General features: G+C 34.9%; 1 protein-coding gene across 1 annotated transcript in view; it reads left to right on the top strand.

Moving 5' to 3' along the window:
• Positions 1-14,316, top strand: part of DHX29 (DExH-box helicase 29) — a 41,461-nt gene extending 27,145 nt beyond the window's left edge. The window contains exons 15-27 of the mRNA XM_006912463.3: positions 471-615; positions 740-857; positions 1,473-1,557; positions 2,574-2,662; positions 3,978-4,106; positions 4,201-4,276; positions 5,062-5,286; positions 5,761-5,897; positions 6,334-6,427; positions 9,363-9,665; positions 10,568-10,699; positions 11,713-11,809; positions 14,021-14,316. Of these exons, the coding sequence (XP_006912525.1) occupies positions 471-615; positions 740-857; positions 1,473-1,557; positions 2,574-2,662; positions 3,978-4,106; positions 4,201-4,276; positions 5,062-5,286; positions 5,761-5,897; positions 6,334-6,427; positions 9,363-9,665; positions 10,568-10,699; positions 11,713-11,809; positions 14,021-14,076 (1,686 nt within the window). The 3' untranslated portion in view covers positions 14,077-14,316. The remainder of the gene's footprint in view (positions 1-470; positions 616-739; positions 858-1,472; positions 1,558-2,573; positions 2,663-3,977; positions 4,107-4,200; positions 4,277-5,061; positions 5,287-5,760; positions 5,898-6,333; positions 6,428-9,362; positions 9,666-10,567; positions 10,700-11,712; positions 11,810-14,020) is intronic.
• Positions 14,317-22,171: the final 7,855 nt, after the last annotated feature.

Raw genomic sequence — 22,171 nt, 5'->3', positions numbered from 1 at the left:
AACTCCAGAGATAGAAATTAGAAACTAAAGAAAGACTTTAGAAAATTAAAAGTATTTCAAAAGAGATGACTGGAACTCAGCAACCAAAGTAAAATCTAGAAGAAATGAGGCAGGTATAAACTATTTAATAAAGTTATTATGACCTCTCAGCCTAGTCACTTTTCAGTTGCCACAGGACAACATATAGTGTTCTGTTTTTTTTTAATTCTTCATTAATTTAGCATGTACATGCCAAGATAAGAAGTTTTGTTATACTTAAGGAGGCTGGATGAAATTAAATTATAAGGAGATAATGAAATCTTATATTTTTTTCACTTAAAAATAGTATTCTTGCTATATTTTAACAAAATAATAATAGTAATAATAAAAAAATACAGATTTGAATGAATGACATACCTCCTTTTTCTCCTTTTGTCTTATAAAAATACTTAATATTTTTGTTCATCTTTTTACAATTGTGTTTCTTTTAGGAATACATCCCAGTTCAGATTGGAGCAGGTGCTGATTTAAATCCATTTTACCAAAAGTACAGCAACCGCACTCAGCATGCTATTCTCTATATGAATCATCATAAAATCAACCTGGATCTCATTTTGGAACTTCTTACATATTTAGGTGTATATATATTTCTAATGATTCTTCATTTGTTTTGATAAAACTTTTAACTGGAAGTGTTTTATTAATATCTTATATGTTGTTTCTCCTTATTTTGAATATTGTGTCTTTTTAAATATTTCAGACAGAAGTCCCCAATTCAGAAATATTGAAGGAGCAGTACTGATCTTTTTACCAGGCCTGGCTCATATTCAACAGTTGTATGATCTCCTCTCAAGTGACAGAAGATTTTTTTCCGAACGGTAACTACAAATCTTTATTAATATTCCTGGTAGTTTTTAAAGAGAAAAATATTTCATAAATTAAAACTCTCAATCAAAGCTTTCAAAGTCTTTTTACCTTCAGTTAAAATTGTCCCATGTTTGTAAAGCAAGTTTGTTTTTGTTTTAACATTTCCATTATAGTATTTTATCTACTAAAAATTTTAGGTACTGTTTCTGCATTTGTTCTATTAATATGCTTAAGCAGAGGGAATCCTGTGGTTAGATGGCGATTTCTCTCCCTAACCCACTGGATGGTTCAAAACCTCAGCAAGGTTGCAATTTACCATTCATACTTACTAAATTGGCTGTTTACCTTTTTTGTTACAGTTGATTACTGCTGTCATGGTTTTCACTTCAACATCAGCATGTTTTAAAAATTCTTTAAACCCTATACATATAATTTATTCATATTAAATTTTTTTATCTGATGAATATATATGGGATTTCACTGTACCATTATCAGAACTTTTGTGTTTAAAACTTTTCATAATTAAAATTTTTAAAGTTGCTTCCTATTTGCAAATAAATTTTGTTATTCTTTGCAGTGTCTTCTAAAGAGAAACTCTTGCTAAGAACTATGATTTTAACTTTCAGATATAAAGTGATAGCTCTGCATTCTATTCTTTCAACTCAAGATCAAGCTGCAGCATTCACACTTCCTCCTCCAGGAGTCAGGAAGGTAAAATTCAGTACAGCAAATTTATATGTAATCCATCTAAGCTGCTTTCATGAAAGTGTTATCATCAAAGACAATTAGTATCATATACCTTGTAGTGTATAGCAGACTCCAGATCCTCTGCAGCTTAACATACTCAAAAGTGAACCCAATATTAAAATTAAAGTATTTGAATATTTACATTATGCGTTATTAAAGGGACACGAATTTTTAGAGGAGTGGTAGTTGAAAAATATGGCATGGATGTTGCTCGTGAAAAGAAGAATCACACTTTTCCCCCAAAAAGGCATCATGAAGGATGTTGCATGGCAGGAGCTATTTGAATCCGAGGAAGATTCTTTGTTGTTTTCTAGGCTATTTATCCTGGATTATTTTTGTAATACATAGACCATTAGGTCGAGGGGAAAAAAATCTCAGTATTTTCATTGTGTCCTCTGTTCAGGATTCTGCATGAAGAGATATTTGGCAAAGAGAGTTTCTTAGATTTTGAACCCTTTCTCAGAATGGAGAAAAAGAGCACAATATAGGAACTGTGGGGAACACAAAGCTCCCAGAAAGAGCCTGGACATAATGCAGGAGACCTGGATTCTCATCCCTAAACTGCTACCATGTTTGTGGCCTTTGGCAACCCACTCAGCCTAACTTTCTCATCTTTAAAAGGACCACAGCCTTAGGATTAGAACCGCTGGGTTCTTAGAGCACAGTTAGAAAAACATCAGTTTAATCGAATTCCTTTGACCCAATTTCCCATTTTACTTAGTCATCTTTAAGATGCCTGTGGAATTAGGGGAACGGTATTTTTGTTGGAATAAAAAATTGTAACTTTAATTAGCAAGCTTAGGTAATGAAACTAATTAGAGAAATTAAAATTGCACAGTAATAACAAATTATGAATTTTTGTAAATAAAATTGAAATTCACTTTTTAAACTCATCAGCTCAAACTGTCTAAAATAGTTTAAATGATAAGACATTGCTGAAAGTTGTTAACTAAATGTTTTGGCTTTTTGTTTATTTTCAGATTGTTTTAGCAACCAATATTGCAGAGACAGGTATCACTATTCCAGATGTTGTATTTGTAATTGATACTGGAAGAACAAAAGAAAATAAGTAAGTTTGTTTCCCAAATCTAAACATTTTTAACCTGAAAAGAGTTTGGGGCTCTTGAATTTTTAGGAGAAATCCCAGAATCATGTAGAGAAAATTCCAAATGTCCTTATTCTGCCCAAAGCAAAAAGCCTCTGAGGAACTGTAGGAAACTTTAAAATGTCTGAGAGTAAATGTCAAATTTCAATATCACAAGTTTTCCCATAAGTATTGCCAGTGTACTGCTACTTTTAGAAAAGTGCTCTCTGAGAAAATTTTCAGAACATGAATTTTTGTAAATTTGTTTGTAAAATAAATTGTTTTATAAAAGCATTATTTGTGGGACTATAAAAAAGAGCATGGATTTTGGAGTCAGAGTTGGATTTAAATCTCTAATCTGTAATCTTGAGCAAGTAATGTAACCATCAGTTATAATCGTCAGTTTCCTCATATGAATGGGGAAATGAAAATTGAAAGTGCTTAGTACAGTAGTTGGCACATAATAGGTAACCTTAACTGAATCTTCAACAAAAAGTTTACTAATTTATAAATGTTTTAATGTATATATAGCATAAATAGATGATACCACCTTAGTGATCTATTATAATCTATATACACTATCCCTAGTATTAGGAAACTTTAGCAATATTTGGAAATGAGTATGACTATCCATTACAAAGTAAACCCTTGATTTTTAAAATTGAAACTTCAGAGGAAGTGTTTTCAAGGTTTAACTATCTTGTGAAAAGTACTTTGAATTATAATGTTTACAGTGGCATTTCTTAGACTCTTTCAAAGAATACTTATTGCGTAGTTAATAGGCATTCTGCTAAAATAGAAAAGGTCCCATGGTCAGATTAATTTGAGAAAGGGTAACAGTTTTTTTTCTTGTGCTAGAGCTTTTAATTTGATAGTATGAGATTTAGTATGCAGTGTTTGCTAAATTATTATTATATATATTTTTTTATTATTTTTTAGGTAAGGCAACCCTTGGTTGACCTCACAGATTGCAAGGACCTTGTCAGCTTACAATCCCTTATTTTTTATTTTTTTACACCTACAGTACCTGGTCTTCCTGGTCTCCCATCCAGGCACTAACCAGGCCCAACCCTCCTTAGCTTCCGAGATCAGACAGGATTGGGCTTGTTCAGGGTAGCATAGCCGTAGACGTTTGCTAAATTATTTAAACATGGGACATGATTTGGAAAATATTGGTCCACAATAATGGACTTTTTTAAGCCTATTTTCAACTTAATTTTGAGAGTCGAATATTTTCAGCTTTTATAGATTTTGATTTAAGTCAATTATCCACATATACTTTCCTCCAACATTTCTTTAGGTACCATGAAAGCAGTCAGATGAGTTCTTTGGTTGAGACATTTGTCAGTAAAGCGAGTGCTTTGCAGCGCCAGGGGAGAGCTGGGCGGGTCAGAGATGGCTTCTGCTTCCGAATGTACACAAGAGAAAGGTATGGCATTAGCATTGGAAATAAAACACACGAATCGGTACAATGTGGCATTTCTGATAATATGTAAACTATTTGGTGTTATTTTATTTTTCAGATTTGAAGGCTTTATGGACTATTCTGACCCTGAAATCTTGCGTGTGCCTTTGGAGGAATTATGTCTTCATATTATGGTAATCTCTAAGGAAATCCGATTTTTATATTCTTCACCTCTTTCTAGGGGAGAAAAAATGAAGGCCTAAACTTTCTAACCTTAGTTGCTCTAGATGTTCAAGTATTTTATTTACTTTTCTTAAATAAATGGCCCCTCCCCCATCTTTTTTTAAGTAAACCCCCTGTGCTTCAATTCTGCCACAGTTACTTATACTTTATAGATTAAAATGCAGTCTCATAACCTAAACCAGTAGTTCTCAACTGGGCAAATATTACTTACCAAGGACAGTTGGTAGTGTCGAGACATCTTTGGTTGTCAGAACTGGTAATAGGTAGGCCATGCTGTGAGCATATAGTGAGTAGAGGTCAGGGATGCTTTTAAACATTCCACAGTACACAGCACAGGCCCCTAAAACGAAAAATTTCTTGCCCAAAATAATAGTAGTGCTGAGATTGAGAAACCCTGACCTAAAACCAAGGGCTTCCTGGTCTGAAAGACCTATAATATCCTTCAGTTCTTACATTTTGACTGTAAAAATCAAGAACGAAAAAATTAAAAATATGGAAAGATTTTATCCTCTCATGCCTCCCTCCTAAACACACACACACACACACACACCACCACCACCACCACTCCCACCACCCTTTTTTATATTTTTAAAGGAATATGATAGCTTTACTCAGACATTTATCCTCTTTGCTCAGAATTTTACTTAACTCAAATTTAGTTTCAATTTGACCATCTCTTTGAGTAGTGTTAATTCTCTTTGATCACATATCAATTTATCACTTTTTCAATCTGCAGAAATGCAATCTTGGTTCTCCTGAAGATTTCCTCTCCAAAGCCTTAGATCCTCCTCAGCTTCAAGTAATCAGCAATGCAATGAATTTACTCCGAAAAATTGGAGCTTGTGAACTAAATGAGCCTAAACTGACTCCGCTGGGCCAGCACCTTGCAGCTTTGCCTGTGAATGTCAAGATTGGCAAGATGCTTATTTTTGGTGCCATATTTGGCTGCCTTGACTCAGTGGTAAGATAAACGATGCTGCTCTTTCTTCACTTGGAATATCATTTTGGCTGGTAAACTATTAAATTTGGAAATCATGTAGTCCAAATTATTGAAAAAGTATTTAAAGAGCGTTGCAGACAAGGGAAATTCAGCAGGCTAGGAATCAAGATATCTGAGTGATGATTCTGAGATTGCTTCTAACTGTGTGACAGACTACAAATCACTCACACAGACATTCAGTTTTTTTCTGATTCTGGTGATATTATCTCCTATCTCACAAACATTGTATAGAAGCAAAGTGGTATATTTTTTAAATTCCATAAAGTGAAACTAAAAGTAACAAAAACGAAAATGTTAGCTGTTATAAAGCATGATAAATGAAAGAAGAAACATGCATCTTGAAAGTGATTGTTTTGATTTGCTTTCTTTTACAAATGAGCTTACAATGTTTAGCTCCTAATGATAATTTTTGTTTTTGTTTTTTTTTATGGATAGGCAACACTAGCTGCAGTTATGACAGAGAAATCTCCTTTCACCACACCAATTGGTCGAAAAGATGAAGCAGATCTTGCAAAATCAGCTTTGGCTATGGCAGATTCAGACCACCTGACAATCTACAATGCATACCTAGGGTAAAGAAATAGTCTGGGTGTTGTTAGTAAGAGGTTATTTACTTTTTAAAAAATTTATCTTTGACTTTCATTAAAAAGATTTATCTAAGATTTAAATTTATTTTTAGTTACTTCATCTGTCATATTCTCTAAGATAATTACTTATTTTAGAGATTCATACTTTTGTAATTTTTCCTAAAATTTAAGAACAATACTTTGTATGTATTATTATATGTATATTACCTCAAATTTGAAGTTAATAATTTACTGTTACACATAAAGAGAAAAAATTTCGGTATTGTAGTTGAATTTTTATATACAGTTGGTAACTCCTACAACAAGCAAGACCACTCCTGTTCTTAAATGATTATAATTTAATTAAAGCTTATTTTGGTTAGTGCCTCTGAAAAAGTTTGAAAAGATAAAATGTTGAACTTTGGTCATTTTATTTATGTAGATGGAAGAAAGCACGGCAAGAAGGAGGCCACCGTTCTGAAATAGCATATTGCCGGAGGAGCTTTCTGAACAGAACCTCACTGTTAACACTGGAGGTGAGTCAGCACAACTAAGTCAGGGTCATGTGCTTGAATAATAGGTTTCTTTTGGAAAAAGAAATGCCTAGGATAGTGCTTGACACATAGTGTTTAATAAACATTTGCTGAAATAATAATTTATAATTTTTTGTTTTGTTATTACTCTCAACAGGTAACATATATGCATTACATAGTGATTTAAAATAGTATTGAATAATCATAATGTATTTGGGAAGTGTTTTTTTTAAAAAACAGCAACATGATTTCATAGAAATAACAATAGCTTGGGAATGAGGATAGTTGTCTATTAAATAGCTCAGTTTAGGAAAGTTAATTCCCAGTGCCTCATTTAAAAAAAGAAAGAATTGAATGAAGATAACGTACAGTCCTTTTCAACTCTGAAAAATCACCTTTTTTTATTAGTTATTATGGAAAATTTCAAACATACAAAAAATAAGGCAGAATAGTATAATATGAACTCCCATGTCCCCATTTCTTACTTCCAGTCTTGGGCAATCATGTTTTATTTTCATTCCCATGATTCCATTATCTGCCCTTTAGATTATTTTGAAGCAAATTCCAGGCCTCAGGATTGTTATGGATCCCTAAAGGATAGGACTTTTTTTCTTAAATATTATCATACCTTAAAAAATAAATAATTCCTCAATAGCATCAAAGATATAGTCAGTGTTTAAATATCACCAATTTTCTCATGAAGGATTTTTACAGCTAGTTCAAATCATGATCTAAACAGGGTCCACACATTGAGTTTACTTGATATGTCTCTTAAGTCTCTTAATCTAGAGTTATCCTTCTTTTACTTTCTTATTCGCTTTTTTTTTTTTTTTTTTTTTTTGTGAAGAAACCAGATAACTTGTCCTGTAGAGTTTACTGCATTCTGGATATGTCTGACTGTATCCCTATGGTATTGTTTAGCATCGTCTTATGTGCCATGTATTTTCCATAGAGGTTTAATCTGATTCTGGTGTTTATTTTTTTTTCTTCTTTCTTTTTTGGAGTCGTCTCCCTTTTTGTAATGTTAAGATTTGTCAGTGGTGTCAGCCAGATTCATCCACTGTAAAATTCCATGAAAGTTGGCTTTTCATGTAATTATTTTAGCAGCCATTAATAATACTGAGACCCATTGTTTCATTGAGGTTGCAAATGGTAGTATTCTAATTCTACTTGTTAGCTAAAATTCTTTCATAAAGAAGTTTTTCCTCATCAATATTTGGATAACCTGAGGTATAGTTTGTATAAGGAAATTAGGATAAATATTTGATTGTTTTCTTTGACCTAGCAGTTTTCATAATGAGTTGATACCCAAGCATTTCTACAGGTAATGAATGTTGTTTTTAATAAAAATCATTATGAACTTAGTGAGTTAAATGTATTTGATGTGTTTCAGTCCTCTGTGGATATTACTTTTTTTGATACTCAAATTGTCCTTTCTTTGGACAGTGAGAGCCTCTTGAGGTTTTCCCTGAGTCCTTTTCATAGAATCTAAGCAGCCTTTGATAGCTTCCTTGCTTGGTGTATGATAGTATGTCCAGGATTGTCTTATGCATTTCATGCTCCAGGCTTGGAATCTGTCATTTTTCCTAAGAGCCCTGATTCCTTTTAATTAAATTCTTTTATATTTCCTAAATATTAGCCAGCTACTTAGTTGCAATTAGGGATGATAGTTTTGAAAAGGCATCCAGGGCATCATACCCTGTGGCTGATTATGACCAGATTTATAAATCTGCTCTTAGGAAGGGAAACCTGATGACTTTGTCCATCATCCAGGTCTTGGTTGCTGATCAAGACCACGGTTATTTGTGTGAGGAGAGAGTAGAAATATAGTTAAAATGAAAAGACAAGTGGTTATAAAAAGCAGAGCTCTTCCACAAACACTTTTCATTTCGTTCTTGGTGTTTAGTCCAGACATGCTATAAAAGTATTCAGAAAATAAACTTTGTGCATATCACATAATTCCTCTATTCTCTGCTCATATTTTAAAAGATTAAAAATTTTTATTCCCATGTAATTTGACCCATTACATTTTTGTGATTTGAAATAACTGCTAGGATGATAGCTGGGACTTCTCTAAGTAAAATGAACTTTGTCCTTCTCTAAACAGATAAAAGGATAAATTGAAGAAATAGCCACCTCTGGGCCAACTGACTGGGATTCAAGATGTAGATTGCTAATCAATACTCCTTTGTCTCCATTCCATTCCTCCCAACCTCCAAGTCGCCTCTCACCCCCTTCCTTCTACGAACCTTTTCTTCTCCTCCCCTGTGATATTATGGCAGCTGTCTGTTTGGTCTTTCCTCCCCTGGAATCATAGTCCCTGAAGCCCCAGACCAGAAACTTAAAGGAAATCCTAAATGTAAATGTCACCTTTTAATCACTTATATCCTGTTTGCTTTGAAAAATGCTCATCTTTCCTGTAGTATTGTAGCTGATTGGCCCTACTAAAGGCAAAAAAAGATTTTAGGCAACAATAATTATAGATTAAATGAAATTGCCATTCATAAACTTTGTCAAAGTCCACTAGGAAATTAAGGTGAGATTCCCAGAGACAAGTGAAGAAGGTACTTGCGGTCTCAGATCAAGATTCTTTTCTAATTCTTCCTCAAAATTGTTCTCTCTGTGACTGTCTTCATTAAATTAAAAACATCAAAAGGAAAGCTCCACTTGAAGTAAATATACTGAATGAAAAAGTATTTAGGCACATTTTTATTGTTGTCACATTTTAGACATGTGTTTTATGACATCTAAAGTCTTGGGGTAGTAGAAACAGGTGACTATATTTTTTCCCTAATTGAATTTGGGGTATAGTTAACTAAGTAATAGTTTGGCATCTTTCCAATTCTGATTGGACACAGTAATATAAATTACAGTATTTGGAAATTTCTCTGTTTTAATCAATTATGATCTTATCTCTTTTTAACATAAACCAATCTAGGATGTAAAGCAAGAGTTAATAAAGTTGGTTAAGGCAGCAGGATTTTCATCATCCACAACTTCTAATGGCCATGAAGGAAATAAAGCCTCACAGACCCTTTCCTTCCAAGAAATTGCCCTACTTAAAGCTGTACTGGCTGCTGGACTATATGACAACGTGGGGAAGATAATCTATACAAAATCAGTTGATGTTACAGAAAAATTGGCTTGCATTGTAGAGACAGCCCAAGGCAAAGCACAAGTACATCCATCTTCAGTAAATCGAGATTTGCAAACTTATGGATGGCTCTTATACCAAGAGAAGGTAAAGTGCTCATTCTTAAATTCCAGTATTTAGGGCGTTATTCTAGAAGTCAGTCATAACAAGCTAGGTTGCCCCAACAAGTGTTATATTTGGTTCTCAAACTGAGCTGTTCATTTCTGTTCAATTTGAAATCAAGATGTATAGAGCTTCTCGATGAAAAAATATATATATAGTTCTTTTATTTAATGAAAGAAAAGTATTAAATGTTCTACAGTAACCATCATTTTTTTCTACTTGAAATAAGGATTATAGCAAAGAGATGTTCTTTAATAATGTATCAGTTCCCTGAGATTTCACTAAAAGGTACTATCTCAAAAGGGAAAAAAGACATATCTGTATTTCCAAAGATATGGCAACAGTTTGAATCACAATGTAACCTAAGATAATTTAATACCAGGTATTTATAGATTACAGCTAAAGTAGTCAACCTTTTGAATCATAGCTTGTTAAAGTAACAAGGATCCATAATTTCAAGCACTGGCCTGAATAACTCCCAGCATATCATCAAACTTAACAGAAAAATCGGTAATGGCCATAGCTGAACATTGGTCTAGAAACCAAATACCTTTAAACTTAATCATAATTTTATTTTTGCATTAATTATTTAACATTAGCATTATAAAATTGTTAAAAATATTATAAAATTATGTCCAGGGTATATAATTCAGCCTTACAATTAATATTTTAAATGCCTTTTAATAGTATAAATATACAGGTGGTGACTATAATTACTATACAATTGGCAAATTATGCACATAAGAGAACGTAAACATGTAGCTTCACAAAGCTTATGACTTAAAATATATATAGCTAATTACAGAAAAATGCTCACATGAATCAGATAAATTAATTTCTTATAGTTTTAGGCTGTAAAGTTATTTGTTCTCTTTATTCCTACGCAGATAAGGTACGCCAGAGTATATTTGAGGGAAACTACTCTAATAACCCCTTTTCCAGTTTTACTTTTTGGTGGTGATATAGAAGTTCAGCACCGGGAACGTCTTCTTTCTATTGATGGTTGGATCTATTTTCAGGTACATGCCACATCTGATCTTATTGATTGCATTTGAGCTTCTACTGCTACTGCCATTGAGATAGATTTTTTAAAATTTTATTAGCATTTGCATAATATCTTCCTATAATTTGACTTAAAGCAGAATTCTTCTTTATCTTGCCTTAAATCTGTTAATTTTGAAAATCAAATGATATCACTATTACAGATTGCATTTATCATCAGTAACAATTATAACGTACCATGTGTTGAGTACTTCAATAGTTAACTTTACATGGATTATCCCAAATATAATACCCCAACAAAATTTGTTAGATTCTGTTGTATAAAGGCCCTTGAGCTCAGTAAGAGTTAAATAACTTTCCTAGGTAACATGGATTGTTATTGGTAGAAAAGATTTAAACCTAGAACTATCTGATCCTCAAACTCATGCTCCTTCCACTACATTGTGTCACCTATAAGAAGACTCAGATTCATAGCTTTTAATGCATGTTGTTGAAGTCTTCTCTGGAAAAATTAAACCAACCAGTATGACCAGCATTAAGATTATTTCTCTGTAACCCCATCAACACACTGACCAGTTTAAACTAAGCAAATCTAACACATTCTCCTGTGGTAAACCGTGATAGCTGTTTGTCTAGGACTAGAGAGATAAATTTTAAATGCAACTTAAAAAGTATATGCAGCTTTTATAAAGAGGCCACGGTGGTAGAAATGTTCTATAACTGGCTTGTGGTGATGGTTGCACAACTATATAAATTTACTAAAAATCATTGAATTGTACTCTTAACAATGAGTAAATTTTTATGGTTTTTAAATTATACTTTAATAAAGCTATTTTTAAAATTTCATCAAATTTATAGACAATTAATAAATTGAAGTTTGCATAGTTTAGCTACAGGAAATAATTTGCCTATATTTTTCCCATCATGTGCTAAGACAGATTGTAAAGTATATATGCTTACCTTGATTTGTTTAAGCATACTCACACTCTTGAGGATTAACTCTGTTTAATTTGTCACCTTCTCTCAACAGGCCCCTGTAAAGATAGCCGTCATTTTTAAGCAGCTAAGAGTTCTCATTGATTCTGTTTTAAGAAAAAAGCTCGAAAATCCTAAGATGTCTCTTGAAAGTAAGTGTTTGATTATAATGTAGGTAGAAAACAGTATACTTTTAAACATTGGAGTACAGTATATAGCATGTTGAAGTCTTATATTCCAAGTGTTTTAAAATAGTCTAATAAAACTTATTTAATGCTGAATTTCATAGATTCATAGACAGTTCTTCATTATTTACAACCTAATTATTCTCTTAAGATACTTTTTGTTTACTTCTTCCTCTTCTAATCTTCACTTCTAAGATTCACTTCTGACCATTTCACAGAAAAAAAGGGATGGTAAAGCTGAGCATTGTAAACTTTGCTACTTGTTAACTTACTGGTAAACTGGTAATGCAGTTATTATAAAAAATAAGAATAAGGGACTTTCTGTGAGGTTCCCAGCATGTTTTCGCTACCATTCTCACAAATGCAGAGTCTGTATAAAATAAATACATTATCCTTCAACAGAAATCTGCAGTGAACACTTAGTTTGGTACAGTGTTTTCCAAACTTGCCAAATCATCAGAATCATCTTGGCAGTTGTTAAAAATACAAAGTCCAAAGACCTACCCCAGACATATTGAATCTTCTCTATGAGAGAGGCCTGTGGCTGTGTTATTTTTTAATCTTTTCATCTGTAACACTTCTCCTCTACTACCGTCCCTTTTTTTAAATGCAGTTTTTAATGAGTGTTTTTTTTCTGGTAGAATTTTCCACATTCAGGATGTGATTGGTTGCATATTCGTGTTTTAATTTAATGTGTTTCTCTATTCCCTATATTTTCTGTAAAATGGTTTATCTAAAGGCTTGATTTGAATCAGGTTTTTAGAAAAGAATATTTTCTAGTTGGTGCTATAGTCTTCCCTTTGCGTCATATCAGGAAGCACTTAAATTTGGGTTTTCCTGTTTTTAATGTTAAGACTTGTTCAGTTTGTTCAATGTGTTTGTATTTAACAAGTATCCCAATTAATTCTCAGTGTTAGGCAAGTTGAGGAGCTACTGATTTGTGCTACTGCCTTGAAGCCTCACATTGTATTTATTTGTATAATCAAATGTGAATACATAAACATTAAATTGTATTGATTTTCTAATTCTGAGGGAACTTAGATAAGGTCTTGACATATTAAGAGGTGTGGGCTCTTTTCTTGGGGAGCTTTGTGCATTACAACTCAGCCTTAGAAAGAATTACATTATATAAAGAATAGGTTGAACCTCAACTTTTAAGAAAAACGGATTTTAAAGTGGTTTCAGTGTTTCCCTGTACCACAAAAAGGAAAGCGGAACTCAGATGAAGCATATATTTTTGACTTGGGAAGGAGGACAAAGTACATGTATGTTCTCTCTTTCTGCACTTCATAGTAAGAAAAGTTGGGATATCAAGCTTTGAAAAAACAGTAACTAAAGTTGCTCTTGTGCTTTTCATTACTCTGCTCTTCCTCAGATAAAAATCATGGTTCTTTTTAGACCTGTAATTATTCCCCTTGCAGTAAGTAGCCTTTTCCTTTTTTTTTTTTTAATGCCACCGTATCCCCCAAGAACCTATGAGGCCATGGGCCCAGTTATCAGAATTCTCCACTGCAGCCATTGAAACCCAGAACATTCTCTAACTGAAGTGTCTAATATAAATATAGAATTTAGTCTTACAATCCTGATAATTACAACTATCTAAAGAGTGGTTATAAAGTTCTTAGGAAGTCACAATATCAGAGCAACTATTTGGAAGTAGGAGCAACTGTTAACAAAACCTCCTTAGCAAATAATGTAGCCTCTGTTGTCTGTTTGTCTAGTTAATTGGTATTTGATTACTTTGTTGTGTAGAGAGGTCTGTCACTTCCCTAATGACACCTCTCCAAGAGCACTTCCCTGTTAAAATTTTTTGTTTCCTTTGGACTAAACATGGAGAAACTGATAATAGTTCTTCCTTCCTTGTCCATACTGTGGAAATTCTGACACAGAAGAAATAATTACTTATAAAGGACTAACAGTTACATCCTATCATCTCTTTGGGTCTTAGCCTACTTTTTGTCAAAGTAGGTATATAACTATAGCAATAATTAAAACAATATTCATAAGGCAATAAATTACTTAGGCATCTGTAGCTTTATAGTAAATAATGCTGGTGTTAGTTTTGTATTTTAATTTAAAAGAATCTTTTAATGATATATACCTGTTGTTTACATGTATATACATTAGAAAATTAGCTGGTGATGAATTTGTTCATGGTTTTTTTTTTCTTCCATTAAGATGACAAGATTCTACAGATCATTACGGAATTGATAAAAACAGAGAATAATAATTGAAACTGAAATTCATGGTCAACTGCTTTAAAAATTAAGATGGAGATACAGTCATGAATTGTGTGAAAATGGACCATCCCATTAAGTATTTCAGTACTTCAAATATTGGTATTAGCCATAACGTAAAGGTGGCAGAAAAAAGCACATACTTTAAATGTGTAATTTTCTAGTTCATTTTTAATGATGATTGTTCTCAATGTATTTGCCACTACATTTACAATAAATTCTTTCTTTGGTATCATCCATGTTTTATATATTATTATGTCTTATGGGCAAGGCCTATGTCTGTAGTATCTGTGACTTAGTGTTGTGATTCCCTGTGTACCCACCTCAATTTCTATTAGTTGTTGATGTCTAGAGAGTTTAGACCTTCTTGTCCAGAAGAGAAAATGAGCTCCAAAACCAGATGTAATTAAATTTTCATGAAAAGGAAAAACTTCAAAAGTCAGTTATTTAATATTTGATACTCAAAATCAAATAAGTATACACTATTAATAGATGCCACCTATTTCAGTAACATTCACTAAACATAAAGATGTAGTGATGGAGAATAGGCAGAAATGTCTAATACTACTGTGGGATGGATAGCTTGCACCATTTTTCTCATTCCTAAGCCTTGACATCATTGTTCTTGAACGCTTTTTGTATCCATAATTGAATTGGTAAGGTTGGCAACCTCGAGATAGTAAAGCATGCTTAGATGTGTTTCATTGGTTTTGTTCCACTTAACTGAGGATCTTTCGAAACTCCATTTTGATTATAAAGAGGAATTTTCCCTTCACTTTCTATCAAGATTGTTGAGAAACTTCGCATATTATCCCGTGTAGAACAGATGGCAGAAATTGTACCTGAAAGGCAAATTATTAGAATAGGAACCTAGCCCAGTTGTTCCACGCTCATAATAAGTACTCAATTAATATTGGTGGATTATTGAATAAAAGAAGCCGTAGCTTTCACTCTGTCTGCAGATAGGAATAAAAGTAATACTTAATAGCCATCTAATTTTAAGTCTACTTGCAGTGTGATAGGGAATTAAGAACAAGGAGTCAAATTGGACTGCCCTTTGAAATGTCTAGCTAGAGCTATTAATAGAAATGGAAGTGTCAAGTGGAAGAAATAGATTGGGTGCTAGAGGCAGTTGAACTTGTACCATACAGAGACAGAGAAATTATGGAGTCCTGCAGGTGGAACTAATGTTGACCAGTCACTGTGTGTGTGCAAGCTAGTGCTTAATATTTTTTGTATATTAACTTATTTAGTCCTTACAACAACCCTATGAGGTAGGTAGGACGTTATCCCTATTTTTCAGATGAGAAAACTGAGGCAGAGAAGTGAAACAACTTGTCCAAGATCACACTGACAGTGGCCAGAGGCATTATGGCTCCAAAACCATTTAAATTTCTGAAATGTAACCATTATTCCTTTGAAAATGTGAAACAATGGCTTTCATCAGGATTAGGGTCAGAGAGTTAGAGTCACACTCTTAACCCTATGAAGTGATATGTGATAGTTACTTAGAGGTGATAATTAAAGATGTGGGAGTGGAGATAATCATCAAAGAAGAGAAAAGATAGAAAATAAGTCAGGTTAAAATCTTGCAGAACATGTGTCAAAGTCCATTCCATTTATGGCTTTCCATCTCCTCAGCCATCACTCGGACCCAGGTCATCATCTTTCACCTACATCACTGTAGTAATCTCCAAAGTAAGCTCTCCTTCCTATCCCTCTCTAATCCATTCTTGCTACAACTCTTAGGAATGTTCTGTTTAACAGATTCTGTCGCTTGGCTGATTAAACCTTTTACTGGCCTCCCAGTGCCTTTAAAATAAAATACAAAGTTCTAAACATTACCTACAAAGCTCTAAGTGACCTGGACCTTGCTACCCTCTAACTTCCTCTGCCGCTTCTCATAAGTGCTCCAGCCATACCAGGTTACTTTTGAAACCTAGAAGACGCTAAGTGGCTTTTTAAACAGTGCACATGCTGTTTTCTGCTGTAATACACTGCTGCTGGTTCTTTACCAGACTTTATCCTGTTTTGATGTTATGTCCACTGACCACCCTGACTTTCTCACGACCACTGTTCTGAAGTGCACCTCCTATTTTAATCGCTCTTACAACACAGTACTTTTCTCAGCATATGCCATCTGCTTTTAGTTTTCTCCCACTAGACCATATGCTGCAGTGGGACCAGAACAGAGGCCATGGACCAGGAAAATAGGAAGAGGCAAAGGGATTCGAGGTCTGGATCCAATCCTCAATTCATGTATGTTAGAGTGTTTGTACCCTACATGTTGTTTTGTGTTCTTTGCTTCTGCCCTCCCGCCACTGTCTCTTTGTGATTCAGTTTGGATAGTTTCTATTGATCTGTCTTGGAGTTTACTAATCCTGTCTTCTGTTATATCCAGACTGCTGTTAAAGCCATCCAGTGAGTGCTAATTTCAGATACTCTATTTTTCTTTTAATTATTTTTGACAGATTTTAAAGTCCTTGTTTACTAACTCCAATAACTGATTCATCTTTGGATAAATTTGTTCCTACTGTCTATCTGAAGTGTTTTACTAAAGTAAAACTATACGATTAGATATTGGGAAGGGGTCACTCCTCTGGGAGAATCAGAGTGATAGATAAATATGCCAGGAAAGATGTGATTATTCACTGGGCTCTGGGGTGAGAAAATTGGAGGTATTTCTTGAACAAGAAACTGGACCCTGATGAGAGGTGTCCTAGGGAGGACACAATTTGACACATAAACTAAGTATTTTCTGCTGACTCACACAATAGGCAGGTCTGAGGAAAAGAGCCCTGTCAAACATGCCACTTGTATACTAAGGAGACCAATCTTAATATCAGGTTAGAGTCATAGGTAAAGAAGACAACTTCACCAAAGTACCAGATGTATGCTTTAGTTTAGACAAACCAAACAAGACCAAGAAAAATAAGTCCAGGATAAGGACAGGGCTTATGGGAGGGCAGCCACAAAGAACTTTCAGAAGGGATGAAGAAGGAGATTTTAAAGTCAAGGTTGGGCAACCTAAAGCTCAGATTATGAATCTCTGAGACCGTACAGAAAGTAAATTGCTCTGTAATTGTCATAGGCAGCTGCCTAACAATTAAATTCAGTCTAGCATAGAGATCTCACATACCTGGAAAACACTGACTAGGATATAGGATCTGGGAGCAACTAGAAATTCCACTAGAGTAAACAATGGCACCAAACTAAAATTCTCTCCAGCCAGGAGTCCAAACAGTTAGATCAAGACAAAGTCACACAACTAGTTAGTATCAGAGCTTTAGACTAAAATTTGTAGACTAGGGAATTGGTGCTCACTAAATGCATCTGTTCCTAGTTTTCAAATATCAGTTCTTTAGATAAACTTTTTCCTCAGTTTCCCAGTCAAGACGCTTGATAAATCCAAAAGCTGTAGTGATTTTGGTTTAAAAATAGTTATTCTGAGATAAAGTATTCTAAAATAAATTACCTATACTCCTCCAAAAGGCCACAAGGGAGCTGTTTTTATTGCCTACTTAATTTCTATACAGTAGACAAAATTTGGAGACTGATGGAGATACATACACACACACACACACACACACACACATTTTACATTTAATCGTACATAGAATTATTTATTTGCCTCAAATCACAGTCTGCTGAATGCTATTAATAAGTCCTATTCAGCTTGGTTGCGCGTGCCCATTCTTTTCTTCACCAACCAAAGTCACTTATGGGCAGAAAAGTAAGGGGAGTGGTAACAGCAGCAGGCAAGCTCAGCACCTCTGGCGGGGAAAGGATTGAGAAAGGACCAGGGAGAGAGCAGAAATGAGAGTAAAAAGGGAAAAACAGCAGTGTAAACATAAGATTAGTTGGTTTCAAGGGTGGGGGCAGAATCTGCCTAGAAAAAAAATAAAAAGAAATACAAGTGTGTGAATGAAAAGAAACAATAGTAGGGGAAAATGAGAGGGTGCAGGGAAACACTCTAGAAAAGATGGGCACCAGGGGACATAAGTAGTAGCTTTGCTGTTCTTTTTGTGGTTTGGAACTGTAAAAGTCTGTCCTAAGGGAGAGAATTTTTTCCTTTGCATCTTTAACATTAGCATCCTAACATTTCTAGATAAATGCCAACAAACTAAATGTCCGAAACCTAAGTTTCGTTGGTTTCAGGAAATCGCTTCAGAGAGAGGAATGTATGTCGTTATACACAAAACTTCCTGGAATGCTTACCTAAGTAAAGAATGGTGTATACATTTGATGGGAAATTCTGTAGCTATTAAAAATGATTTTGAAGAATATTTAATAATTTGGGGAAAATGCCATAATACAATGTAAAGTGAGATAAGGCAGATGAGACAGAGGCAATGCAATGCACTGGCCATAATTTCCTCTTTCTGGGCATACAAGGAGACTATATTTCCAAGGGTAGGTCAGGATCATGTGATTGGATTTCTCATCAATGAGAATTTGAGCAAAAATGATATGTCACATTTGAGTCTTAGGCAGAAAAGAACCATTGCAAGTTTGCCCAGCTGACTCTCCTTAAACATGGTCAGAAGCACTGTACTTCAAACATGGTGACTTGCAGACTAGAAGCAGCTCTGATCTCTAACTCTATTGGAGGAAAACTGACCAGGAGAACTGCCTGACCTGCAAGGACTGTGCTAAACACAATAAACCTTTGTTGTGTTAAGCCATTAATATTAGGTTTAGTAGTCAGGATGATGAATATGCTAGGATACCAAACTACATATATGAAGAGCCTAAGTATGTACCAAAACATATGTATGTATGCATTGTGTTTATGTGCTTAGATATACACACAGGTAACTGAAAGAGTACATACCAAAATGTCAGTGTTTTCTATTATAAAACATATTAAAATTCTCTATTCATTATGAAATTTTTCTAATTTTATTACAACAAGCAAGCATTACTTTGCTAATCAGGAATATACAATAAATATTGAGGGAAATTGAAAATGTGTCATTCTCTCCAAAAGTACTAGGAAATTTTCCTGAAGGTTACAACCTTAACATCCAGACTTGCCACCTGGGGAGAAAATCCAGCCACTCCATCCATTCATTTCAAATTCACATAGTTGAACACACTTAGAAACTGGATCCTGCCTCTCAACAGGTCAGCCTAACCTGCTACACGCTGAGTGCTTTTGTTAACTGCAGGCCCCTGGAGCCTTTTCTCATAAATTCTAAGAAACATATGACTAGGCGGCTCTCAACAGCTGCTCTATTTTCATCTGCACCCTGTGATTTGACATCCAAGCAGGCGCATTACATATTGTACCCTTCAGCCTTCCCCTTTGTTGCTTTTCAATAGAACCAGCTTTGCTTTACATTTGGGACAGGGGGTTATTTTACCATGGTCTGAAGATACTAATTGCCGCCCTCTTTGCTTTTTGTGTGGTAGAGAAAGAAAAAGACATGCTAGATCTGCCCCTTCTAATAGAGAAGCCTGAGGTTATGTTAACTTAGGATGCCCCACTGGGCATAAGAAGACCTTTATGCACCATTTAAAACAACAACAACAATAAACAGATGTGTTAGCCTTATCTTGCATTTGGTTGGGAAAAATCCACTGTACACAGTGAGCCTACTTCACATTCTCACTAGTTTACGGATCGTCTCTGGATAACTACTCTGGGAGAATTTAACTAAACATTTGGAGGACCAACTCCCCACCAAAAAATATTGCTCCCCAAATAATGACACATTGATTTAAGCAATGTTATGAGAAATCTCACTTAGAGAATAGATTTGCACAACATTTAAAGAAAAAGACTGATATTTTGATTTGCGAACACTAGTAACACATGAGAAATCTCTTCCAAGAGACATTCCTGACCACGCAATTTAAAGTAGCCATACATTCACACTCTAGGCCAGCATAATTTTAAATCTCTGCATAGGCCTTACTATGGTCTGACATCGCTTACGTTTATTGCTTTACTTTCCGCCTCCCGCTCCCTGCTATACGCAAGCAGGGGCCTTGTGCATCTTATCCACTGCTGCAAATCTAGAGCAATGCCCAGCACTTAGCAGGTGCTTGTTAAATACTGGTTGTGGAAGAGGAGAGATTGAAAACTACAGAGTATTCAGGTACAGATATATTCTAGTAACATTAATTTTCTAAAATCTTCCTTTAGTAGGTTGTCTTCGATCTGCTACTTCATGTGAAATATATATCTGCGCCAAGAATAGGAGGTGGAAAGAAAGCCACAGTTTTTAATAGGCTAATTTAATCATGACTAGGGAGCAACCTCCTTAGGCCAGCCTGCCTCCTGAGACCTCTTACTCCCAGCAAGGTTGCTAGATATCAGAACTTACACTCTCCAGACATTCTTAACTTGTCTATTCAGCATCAGCACTCTCCTCTGAGAAACTCAGAAAACTCTTACTTACTTATGTGATCACCTCCTAAGAGGTGGCTGATTCATAGAAATTAGACACAGTCTGTGCTTATCACATTCCAAATGGCTTCATACTGTCTTTGGCTTTGAGGTCTTGCTTCCTTTTCCCCCTCACAGTTCTAGCTCAGCTTGTACCTCCTGGCACATATTGGGGCAAGGCAATTCTCTCTGCCTTGCTAAACCATACTAGAGCCTCTCCAAGGTTTATTACAAGAAAGTGCAACCAGCTCCGACTCTGTGGGATCCTTCTTCTGGGGGCTCTAACACCTCAGCTTTGCTTTCCTTTCAAAGCAGAGGTCCAAGGGTGGACTCAGAGCCTTCCCTTAGTTCTCCCTTAGCATTTAATAGATACAGAACAGCATAGGGATGATTGTCTACACTGGAATCCCAGACTTGGTTTTCAGTCCTGGTATTCCACTTACTAGCTGTATATCTTCAAGCGAGCTCTTTAACCTCCCTAAAGATTCTCTCATCTCTAACATAGGGACAATAATTGTACCTATCTCACATGGTTGAGATGATGATTAAGTGCTACAATAAATAAAAGTGCAACCTGAGAAAGCATTAAGAACTCAGCAAATGCTAACAATAACAAGGTCCTACGTGATCTGGCCCATGACCTTTGTGATCTCATCTGCTACTCCTTACTCCTAACTCCAGCTACCCTGGCCTCCTTTCTGTTGCCCCACACACCATGCCTGTTCATGCTTTAGAGTCTTTGCACCGGCTGTTTTCTCTGGCTAGGATGCTTTCCTTAAAATGTCTGCATGGCCAACTCCCGCACTTCCTAGAGCTCTCTGCTCAAATCTTCTCAATGAGCTTTTTCTGACCAAATTACTCAATACCACAACCTGCCTGCTGGCTCTCCCCAGCCCCTGTATTGTTTGTCTCTCCATGCACTGCCACCCTATAAGCTCCATGAAGACAGGGGTGTTCGTTCATTCCATTCACTGATATAATCCAAGTTCCAAAACAAAAGTCTCACATGAGAAGTACAGAACTTTGCTCCCAGAGTATCCAGACACTGTTTTACTCTATCCACTCTTTCAGATATCCACAAATAATAGTTATCACCACTTTTCAGTCCTTGCCTGGGTTCCCTGCTTTCTAACTTTCAGCCCATCTGCATATGAAATATGCCATTTTAAAAACAGATACCACATACGCATAGTTCAAAAGTCAAAAGGTAAGTGAAGATATACAGTTAAAAGACCCTCTTCCTCTTATTTCTATCTCCCAACCTCCCAGGTCTTCTGCCCAAAGGCAACCAGTGTTACCTGTATCTCCTGTATCTTTCCATGGATGCATAAGGAGATTCTATGCATACATAAGGTTATATGGATACACTCTTTTTTTTTTACACAAGTGACAGCATATTTGACATTGTTTTGCACCTTGCTTTATTTTATTTAATACTATATTTTGAAAATCCTTCTATATCAATTCATAAACATTTTTCTTATTCTTTTTAATGACTGTATAATACTCTGATTTTTGTATATTCTTTATTGAAGACAATCAATGTTTTAATTTAACAAGGATATTACAATAAATCCTTTTACAAAGTCATTTTGAATCAATATGGAATAATTATCCCAAAGTAGAATTGCTGAGTTAAGGACTATGTGAATTTAAAATGTTTACAGATCTTGCCAAACTGTATTCCGAAATGGTTGT

The sequence above is a fragment of the Pteropus alecto genome, unplaced genomic scaffold, assembly GCF_000325575.1.
Source record: "Pteropus alecto unplaced genomic scaffold, ASM32557v1 scaffold73, whole genome shotgun sequence".
In the NCBI taxonomy this organism is placed as follows: Eukaryota; Metazoa; Chordata; class Mammalia; order Chiroptera; family Pteropodidae; genus Pteropus; species Pteropus alecto.
This window is presented reverse-complemented; position numbering and strand designations above follow the sequence as displayed.